General features: G+C 36.5%; 3 protein-coding genes and 2 long non-coding RNA genes across 6 annotated transcripts in view; 1 reads left to right on the top strand and 4 right to left on the bottom strand.

Annotated features, from left to right (window-relative positions):
* The window catches only part of LOC104754245 (protein arv1 homolog), a 3505-nt gene extending 1027 nt beyond the window's left edge, over window positions 1-2478 (top strand). Inside the window, exons 1-9 of one of the 2 annotated variants that reach the window (XM_010476383.1) lie at window positions 792-884; window positions 1023-1070; window positions 1164-1253; window positions 1358-1403; window positions 1514-1587; window positions 1702-1787; window positions 1897-1963; window positions 2116-2191; window positions 2295-2478. In XM_010476383.1, coding sequence (XP_010474685.1) covers window positions 792-884; window positions 1023-1070; window positions 1164-1253; window positions 1358-1403; window positions 1514-1587; window positions 1702-1787; window positions 1897-1963; window positions 2116-2191; window positions 2295-2446 — 732 coding nt within the window. In that variant the 3' untranslated portion in view covers window positions 2447-2478. Of the gene's footprint in view, window positions 1-791; window positions 885-1022; window positions 1071-1163; window positions 1254-1357; window positions 1404-1513; window positions 1588-1701; window positions 1788-1896; window positions 1964-2115; window positions 2192-2294 lie in introns of those variants that run through there. The other variant, XM_019239816.1, reaches the window with a different exon arrangement.
* LOC104754246 lies at window positions 2665-3250 on the bottom strand. The gene is made up of 3 exons (XR_002036372.1): window positions 3077-3250; window positions 2860-2993; window positions 2665-2748 (listed from the first exon to the last, which is right to left on the bottom strand). It is a non-coding gene; the product is annotated as an uncharacterized LOC104754246 (long non-coding RNA).
* Window positions 4473-4638, bottom strand: LOC109130259. Its single transcript, XR_002036373.1, has 2 exons — window positions 4584-4638; window positions 4473-4521 (listed from the first exon to the last, which is right to left on the bottom strand). It is a non-coding gene; the product is annotated as an uncharacterized LOC109130259 (long non-coding RNA).
* Window positions 6133-7797, bottom strand: LOC104754243. The gene is made up of 6 exons (XM_010476381.2): window positions 7462-7797; window positions 7180-7216; window positions 7029-7107; window positions 6802-6930; window positions 6687-6712; window positions 6133-6580 (listed from the first exon to the last, which is right to left on the bottom strand). The coding sequence occupies exons 1-6, from the start codon at window positions 7779-7781 to the stop codon at window positions 6512-6514; spliced, it is 660 nt and encodes a 219-aa protein (XP_010474683.2). The 5' UTR covers window positions 7782-7797; the 3' UTR covers window positions 6133-6511.
* Window positions 7848-9723, bottom strand: part of LOC104754244 (NAC domain-containing protein 1-like) — a 2515-nt gene continuing 639 nt past the window's right edge. The window contains exons 2-6 of the mRNA XM_010476382.1: window positions 9382-9698; window positions 9065-9196; window positions 8652-8918; window positions 8423-8560; window positions 7848-8304 (exon numbers count right to left, since the gene is read on the bottom strand). Of these exons, the coding sequence (XP_010474684.1) occupies window positions 8098-8304; window positions 8423-8560; window positions 8652-8918; window positions 9065-9196; window positions 9382-9698 (1061 nt within the window). The 3' untranslated portion in view covers window positions 7848-8097. The remainder of the gene's footprint in view (window positions 8305-8422; window positions 8561-8651; window positions 8919-9064; window positions 9197-9381; window positions 9699-9723) is intronic.

Here is a 9723-nt window from a genome sequence, read left to right as displayed (position 1 = left end):
AAGTTTGTTGAGTATTGGGACAGTGAAGATGAGTTACAAGAAGAATCCATTTGAATTATTTTTGAGACTTTGAGCTACAAGAAGAATCCATTTGAAGTATCTTAATTTCTCTTTTGAGTATGTTGAACTCTTAATTTCTGTTCTGTTTGAATATTTTTTTGAGTATGATTTGAACTCTTAAAAGGTCTAATGCCCGTTTAGCATGATTTGATCCAAGACCAACCCACACAGCTCAGCCAGCGCATATGGAAGACTCAGGATTTCATTTGCCACATTTGCTGCCTGTAAAGCACATGACGGTAATAACTAATAAGATTAGTGAAGCACTAGACTTTTTTAGTAGGTCTGGTTAATTCTAATTACTAATCTAGCTAGACTTTTGAATATATTGATGATTACATAGATGAGTCCAATTCATAAGATATTTAAACTACAAAGTAAAAAGTATATCTAGCTCTTTAAAGTTGAGATTTAATGTGTTTAATTCATTTTAATATATGGGATCTATGCATTTCAAAACGCTACGTCATATGAACAAGGGTTTTATTCGAATTGAACCATTTACAAATTGTAACGTATATGCTCATTATTACACCTCGTCCAAATACCAATCTTAAAGCAAACGTGGGCATGATAATTAGATTTTAAGACTGAATAAGTAAGGCCCGTTAACAGGCCCACTGAGAATTCAAGACCTAAACCCAGATCTGGATCCGGATCCGGATCCGGACCCGGACCCGAACTCCTATTGTTCCTTATTCTTCTTCTTCGAGGGAGAAAGAGAGAGAGCAATGGCGAGTGAATACAGATGCGTGGGATGTGGGTTTAGGGTAAAGTCATTGTTTATTCAATACTCTCCTGGTAACATTCGTCTCATGAAATGCGTAAGCTTTTAACACAACCCAATTAGGGTTTTTGTTGATCTTGTTTTGTTTTTTATATGTTTATGGTAATAATTTCTAAAAAGTTTCCATATCTGAATCTTACCTTTTCTAAGAACATATGTATTGTTGTTTATTTAGGGAAACTGCAAGGAAGTAGCAGACAAATACATCGAGTGTGAACGCATGGTCTGTTACTCTGTTTCAATCACTGAAAGTTTCCATTTTTGGTGTTCTTTTGTTTCCTTCCAAATTTTGAATTTAATTGATTCTTTTGTGCAGATCATTTTCATTGATTTAATCCTTCACAGACCAAAGGTGTATAGACACGTCCTCTACAATGCAATCAATCCAGAAACTGTCAATATTCAGGTAAACAAACTTTTTCAATTAAAGAATCTTTATTACAAACATTTTTCTGATCTGAATCTAGTTATCTGATCTTGAAATTGGTATTGCAAAATTTTTGTTTGCAGCATCTGTTGTGGAAGTTGGTGTTTGCGTGTCTTATTCTAGACTCTTGTATCCTCATGTTCCATATAATCTGTTATTATCTATGTAGATAGGAGATATGTAGTTAGTGAGATTCATCAGCAGCCAAACGTATTTGAAAAGCCTTAAACTCATCAAAGATAGAAGCTTGTTACTGAGAAGAACTGATGAGAAATCAAGCTTTTCTGAGAGCTCGGTTCTTATATCTATAAAGGTTTGATCTTCCCTTTTACCATCTTTTAGTGGACCTTTTTCCCCTCTGAGGTCTATAGGTTTAAGTCATTGAGATAAATTTGAAAGGATACTATAATGTTTTCTCATGTTACAGGTTCTAATGGGTGTTTTATCTGCAAACGCTGCATTTGTCTTCTCTTTTGCCATTGCGGCAAAGAGTTTGCTAAATGAAGTTTCTAGGTGATTATACTTCTTCTTAGTTCTTTATTATGAGTTTTTTCACAGATTTCAGACTTTTGTCCCCTGAATATCGAAGTATGTATTGGCTTTTTTAATATAAAATCTGCAGAAGGAGAGAGATTGTGTTGGGGATATTGATCTCGAGTTACTTCAAGATCTTTCTGCTTGCTATGTTGGTATGTTGTAGCTTTACCTTTCACTTTAAGTCCTGATATCGATGTACCAAATTCATTATGCATTTCACAATTATTCAGCTTAGTTATTAAGGATCGTTAGAACTTGGTATTGTTTTCCTTTTGCTCAAAATGGGAATCTTGAATAATTACAGATATGGGAGTTCCCTATGTCAGTGATCTTCATTGTTGATATACTTATCTTAACATCAAACTCCATGGCTCTTAAAGGTCAGACCTACAAAACATTCTTAATGCAAATTGATTCATCTAGACTGTTTTTTTCTTGTTGTTGTTTTGGAACCTCACATTGCAAGCTGTGTCATATAACCAGTGATGACTGAATCAACGACGACCAGATGCATAGCCGTATGCTTAATCGCGCACTTGGTTAGATTCTTGGTGGGTCAGATCTTTGAGCCGACAACTTTCTTGACACAGTTTGGATCTCTGATGTATCTGTCTTCTTTATTCAGAATCGTATGATCCCATCATCTTCCACTATAGTCATTTTGTTTTGAAGAAAAAAGAAACCTTTACATGATTAAAGGCTTTAAAGCCATATGCATTTTTTTGAGGATCATTCGAATTGTGTAACTTACCAAATATTATTGACATCAAGAATTGAATTGGGCCATAGTAAGAATATTTAAGTCTATTTAAGATTACAAATCTCAACGTCGTTATTAGATATTATAACTTGCCTTTGTTTCCGTACGAGTGAAAATTGGTCTGGGAGGTTCCGCACGAGTAAAACGTTGATTCGAAGGCAAGTCGTCCAACAACAACTACATAAGTGCAAGAGGGGGGTTCAGAAATTACGCAAACAAAAACTAGATGCTCACAAAAATGTATTTACTAATACAAGTCCATTCTGTTTGGCTAGGATGCTTGATTACCTCCCGTTGATGTCGCCTACTATTAACATGAGTGGTGTAATTATCAAAGCCTTGGCCACCAAGATCCATGTGGCATAATGAGCAAATCCAGAAGGCAGACTCACTTCAGTTATCATCGTCAAGTGCCCCTGAATCTGTGGAATAAAAGTAAGCCAGTTTAGTTGACAACATATTGTAGCCAGTTAGTACTATTTCTTTCAAGTACAAAGACACAAACCTGCCAGAAAAAAGCTTTCAAGAGAATCACATCGAAGAATGTTGTATCCCCTTGATTCTAGGGGAGAAGAATAATCAGTGAAGGATTTTGCGTCGGAAATGACCATTATATTAGCTGGAGGTGGATTGCTACTGGTAAAATCACAAATCAGACGATCCACAGTGCTAGAAAACCCTGTTTCAGAAACTAAAGACTTGAGACTCTCTAATCATAATCAATCCATTAATAAGAAAGAAAGGCGCAGAGATGAGACAATCCTAACCAGTGCAAATGTTATTAAGAGAGACTCCACCGGAATAGACTCCTTCCAACACGTCATTAGGGACGTCTACGTACAGGGTGTTTGACTAAAAAAAAAAAGTATCTTGATTACCAGCTCTTCAAGATGGTCTTCATCACATAGATGCGTGACGAAACTTTCAAAGCATTGGCTAGGAGGATAGCAGGAGCACACACGGCAATCCCAGAAGGCAGATTCAAGTGTTTCCGCATCAAGTGCCCCTGAACCTGTGGAGAAATTAAAAAAAAAAAAAAAAAAAAAAAAAAAAAAACAAATATGTTAATTGTTTCTAACGTCTTTGATATGGNGAGAGAGAGAGAGAGAGAGAGAGAGAGAGAGAGAGAGAGAGAGGACAAACACACACACATACTTGTGGCTTCCATAAGTAAGCTTTCGAGAGAATCAATTGGAAACGGCTGGAGAGGGTTGTAGCGATATATTTCCAGAACCTCAGAGAGACCACAGCAAGCTTTCCCATAGGATATGAACATAAAATTAGCTGGAGGTGGATTTGTCTCGTGAGAGGTAGCCATTAGATCAAAAATGTCAATGGTACCTGTTTGAGATAGAGAAAAGACATGAGACTCTCTATCTATCAAATCAATGACTGTAGAAAGGCGGCTCTATAAGGATGGATAATAAGATACTAACCGTAGGGGACAATTTTAAGATCGATTCCACTGGAAAAGACTTGTCTGAGCATGTCAATAGGGAGGTCAGCTAGTTTTCCGTAGGCAGTGATGGTGAGAGGACCACCGTAGCCATTCTTCTCCAATAACCGTTTAATACTCGGACGGACGAGACGAGGATGAAAGCCAGTGGGAACCGGGCACATCTTGATGTCCCAAAAGACCAATGTTACAGCCACAGCCTCCTGCTGGGTAGCCTTCTTCATCATTATTATTTTCTGGTAAACGAAGAAGAAAATCAAAATTAACAAAAAAAACTAGTTAGTGTTGGGAAAGCAAATCGCAGCTGTAAGGTCCGTCTTTTAAACTAAGAACGGAAATCAAACATCATCACAGAAAGCACTATTCAGAGTCAGAGAGATAAAATTGACACGGCCGAGAGAGAGAGGAACACGGCTGTAATCGTTTTGGAGCAGAAATTACTAACCTGAGAGAGAGAGAGACGCAGAGTTTGGCGCAGCTAAGGACTTGGTTACCTGAAGAAAAATAAAACAGATTGACACAGGCGGTAATGGTTTCCGATGAATGAGATTTTTACCTGAGAGATAAGCTTGGTTGGATCTCGAATTCGACTACGACGGTTAGGGTTTCGATATTCCTAAGACTGAAGAACAATAAAATACTATATATATCTATCTATGCAATGGGATAGGGTTGAATGTGGGCTTCGTTTTAATGGGCCTATAGTATTCTTCAATGATGTATGCTCGAGCACGCAAGTCGATGGCCCAATAATCATAGGGAAAGCCCCATGCAAAAGGTCTAATGCCCGTTTAGCATGATTTGATCCAAGACCAACAACCCACACAGCTCAGCCAGCGCATATGGAAGACCCAAGATTTCATTTGCCACATTTGCTGCCTGTAAAGCACATGACGGTAATAACTAATAAGATTAGTGAAGCACTAGACTTTTTTAGTAGGTCTGGTTAATTCTAATTACTAATCTAGCTAGACTTTTGAATACATTTGATGATTACATAGATGAGTCTAATTCATATGATATTATTTAAACTACAAAAGTAAAAAGTATACCTAGCTCTTTAAAGTTGAGATTTAATGTGTCTATGCATTTCAAAACATCATGAATTTTGAAATGAAGTTTGCTAAATGAAGTTTCTAGGTGATTATACTTCTTCTTAGTTCTTTATTATGAGTTTTTTTCACAGATTTCAGACTTTTGTCCCCTGAATATCGAAGTATGTATTGGCTTTTTTAATATAAAATCTGCAGAAGAAGAGAGATTGTGTTGGGGATATTGTTTTTGTTTTTAAGAAAAAGAAACCTTTACATGATGATTACAAGAATAAAGGATTAATCCCTATCATCTTGACTTGGTTCTTATATAACTAACCAAATATTATTGACATCAAGAATTGAATTGGACCATAGTAAGAATATTTAAGTATATCAAAAATTCTCAGGCCCATACAAACGTTACCTGCTAAAGTGCTAAGTAATTAAGAAATGAAATAAATTGATCAATTGTGATATAGAGCAATCCGATAGATTCGATGAGAGTTTCTGGATGAGATAAAACGTCGAAGAAATCAAACGACCAATAATAATTAATCTTTATTCGAATATTCGACAGAATTTCCCACCGACTAGTTCTTTAAGTACTTGTACTGATCAGAACCTGAATTTTTGTTTTTCTTTTTTCAAATATCCGTACGATGTTTTCTTTACCTGAAAATATATTTATTATTTTGTTTTGCGTTGCAAGGCTTGGGAAGTAAGTGAAGCCAGCCGTCTCCCAGCTCGGATAGATATGGTTCAAGTGTACGGATACAATCCTATGGAGACACGTTGAAGTGCCTCGTAGCTGTCTACGACAACAACAACGACTAAATAATCTAAACTGGCCAATCTACTTGGGATACGTTAAAACTTGGGATTGGGTCCGTGTAATTCACATGTGGAAGTCTTATTGGTGTCCTTTTTAAAAAAAAAAAACACAAAAGGCTCTTTTGAAACTTAAAAATCCTCATCCTTTGGTATATATATTAACATTGAAATCTGTGGAGATTTGTTAGACTGTCCTCATTGGTAGTGTTTCTTAGTTGTTTCTTAAGGCATTTTTAATAATAAAAAGGAGAGAAGAAACTTTGTTAAGAGAAAAAGAAAATTTTGTTGATTATTGGTAGAACCAACTTTAGGTGTTTCTTAGGGAAAATTTTGTTGATTATTGATTATAAAACTCAAAGAAAAGTGATAAAACGATGGTGATAATCCGTCTCCCACTTCTTCTTGGACCGTTCCTTCGATTTTTTCAACCGTTCCTCATATCTAGTTTCGTAGTCACTCTCGTAAGCAGTCTGGTAGTCGCTCCTGGGGTCACTTTCGGAGTCACTCACCTCCCATTCCCAATGGTAGTTTCCTGTCGCATTATCGAACTCCATGTCGCTGAACACATAGATCCGCTTGATCATCTCATCATCGGTTAGGTTATTCTCGACTGCAACATCTAGAATACAATCAAACACCTTCTGTAAATCCGTGTTCCCTCCCCAATCCATATTTGGTTTGCATGCAGCTGACCATTAACATTATAAGAAAAGTAACTTCAGCTGACCATTAACATTATAAGAAGAGAAACATATCAACATTATAAGAAGAGTAACTTCCAACAAGTCACGCACCCATTCCATATTCGGTTTGCATGCAGCTGACCATTAAAATAAGAATATGCATCAGCTTCGATGAATCATATATATGAATCATCAAATCAAAGCATGACTTGCAGAAAAACAGAACCTTTCTTGATTACAATCTGACTTTCTTCCTCCAACTGGTTTATCCTTTCTAATAATTCATCTTTCTCTTTCTTCAGCTTCTTCAGCTCCTCAACTGCAGCTAAGCGTTGCTTGTTTAAGAACATGATATCTAAATACACAACAAAGACGATACAATACACAAGCAGTGAGTGATTTACATTTCCAGAATATGAAACCAAAACTATATCGCATCCGAACTTCATTTACTTTGTTGAGCTTCTTTAAAGAGGCTCCATATATCCTTGTGTTTTATCTCTTTCGTAACAGAAGATAGTCCAAGATTTTCCTGTAAAGTAACCAATTACACTACGCAAGCAAATCATAGGAGATTAACATACTTCAAACCGCAGAAAAGTACCTGAGGAGAGTTCTCAAACTCCTCATGCCCTTCTGATCTGACAATGATCAAAATCCATTTCAGTTAAAGAGAAAGAAACAGAAAAGTTCCAATTTTTAAGCACAAATTTCAAGAACGATTGGAAAAAAGTTCACTCTAGATAAGCAACGATTTCATGAAATCCTAATCTACAATAGCAATCAGTTGTAAATAACTAAAATGCAACATCAGTGATACTATTAAGCCTGAAGAATTCGGATCAAGTAGATAAAATCAAACGATGATTCAAAAATCGAAATCAACCTCAAACAATGAAGAGCGTGAGACTTTTGATACTTGGGGCTCAATATATGAACTTTGGAGGATGACCCACGCAGCGAGAGATTCCATATCACCGAAAGGTTCGCCGCTGCTTGCATCATTTGGCGAAGTTCGAATTCGTCGCCGGCGAAATTTAGTGACTTCAGCCAAATTTGCCGGGAACGACAAAATAGAAAACAGCCGGAAATAAAAATACTTTTGGAATCGAAGAAAAAATCAAGGGAAATCGGCGATTTGTCGAGAGAGAGATAGAAGAGAGAAAACGAAGAAGAAAGAAAAATGCCAAAAAAAAATAAACCCATTCATTTGGTACAACGTGTCCAGCAAGAGATGTTTCTTTCATTCCTAAAATTAGAAACGATTCTTGCTTTTCTTAACTTATGTTTGATTAATTAATAATATCTACACCTAAGAAATGTACTAAGAAACAACTAAAACTTACCGATGAAGATAGTCTTACATCAGTTTTTAAAAAAGAAAACTTAGAATGATATGAAATTTTGCAAATAAAATAAACAAATTGTAATACTGTGATATATTATTACAATTTGTTTTTCACTGTGCCCTCTCCGTTATTAGATTCTTGACGCAATGTGAGTATGAATCGGATACGACCTGTTAAACCCCAATGATCCAGCCAATGATGGAGATAAACAATAAGAAGCCAATGATCATGTTCTTGAGATAGATCCACTGGGATTTCCTTCGGCTTATGTCCTCAAAAACAACCCATTCCTGCTTCACCGTTTTGGTTGATGGAGTGTTCTTGATTGTTGAGTCTTCAGCCATTTCCAACTCAGGATTGCTTTCCTGCCTACTTATCACCTGCAACCGTGTCCACAGTCCAAAATTTAATATATAATGTAACTAGAATTTGATAATATATATATAAGATTATGATTTGATTGTATCAGACTAGCCAATTCGAGTTTCTTAATAGCACCTTTTCTTGTCCTTGCAAATGCAACTCCAGTTGCTCTTGTGCCTCAGAATTGTGCAAAGGCTTAGTAGTGTTCAATGATAGTTTATCATCTATAGGAGTATGGTCCGGTTCAGTTACACTCGAATTGTCGCTGCCAATCTATTAAAAACGCAAAAAGTAGACGACGTGTAAGAAACAGAACACAATCATATAGATATCTATGGTGTAAAACTGCTTACTGCTTGCTTACCATAGAGTCAGTGTCACTACCACAGCTATCATCGGTAAAAAACCCTGTCACAGGTTTTTTGGGGATGCAAACATTGCAATTCTCATTTAGCAATAACCCATTGTATGGAGGATAAACCTCATCATCCAAAACCATCTGTTGGCCACCATCATATGACACCAATTGAGGAAACTGATCTAGCATGTTTAAATATTCATTAAACTGCTGGCCATGATGATTTGTTGAATCGTACTCAGAATAAGTGTTGTAGTATCCTGACTGGTTGACCTGAAAGAAAATAAAAAAATAAAACAGTTTAGGAATACATCAAATCAGTTTTTAGACACAAGTTTTTTTCTTGGGGGTGGTATGCTTAAGATCTTTAAGTTGAGAGAAAACAAACAAAATGGACATATAGCCTTAGATAGACTCACCACAGAGCCGGCACTATTAGTCATTATGGCAGGGACAAAAGAGGGATAGGGATCTGTTGGTTTAGCTTTAGCAGATAGAATGCTCTTGTCGTTACCCTTATACTCAAGTCTGCAGATGACATAGGTCGTCCTCTGTAAAAATTGCCAGAGGTAAGCAGCACATATATATACAAGCTCAAAATTGTAAAATAGTATGGGGATAAAATACTATTTGCTGCATATATATAGATAATTAAATTACTTTCATCAAAAGCTAAGTGATGAAATATCAAAGATCAAAATTGTTAAAAAAAAACCAAATATATATAGATAAATACCAGATGTTCAGGCAAGATGGTATCGTGATAATACTCGTGAATAACCCAATCAGTATCGACGATGCCATTATCCCGACGGAACTGTACAACCCTTTTATGACCAATCTTGTTGTCGTCTCCAGTTCCAATCTTGTTGTCGTGTCCAGTTGCAGACAAAGGCCAAGACTTAAACTGATCCTTGACATCAGTATGCTCTCCAGTAAGTTTCCATCTTCCAGAAGGCGTTTTCCTGTTCTGTCGATTCCCTCTAGCGTACTTGTTTTCCCTACGAGAGAAGAAGTAGCACATACGATCCGTCGATTCGATCTTCGATTGCACTGTTACAGAAACAAGAATACAACA

The sequence above is a fragment of the Camelina sativa genome, chromosome 17 (assembly GCF_000633955.1).
Source record: "Camelina sativa cultivar DH55 chromosome 17, Cs, whole genome shotgun sequence".
Taxonomy (NCBI): Eukaryota; Viridiplantae; Streptophyta; class Magnoliopsida; order Brassicales; family Brassicaceae; genus Camelina; species Camelina sativa.
This window is presented reverse-complemented; position numbering and strand designations above follow the sequence as displayed.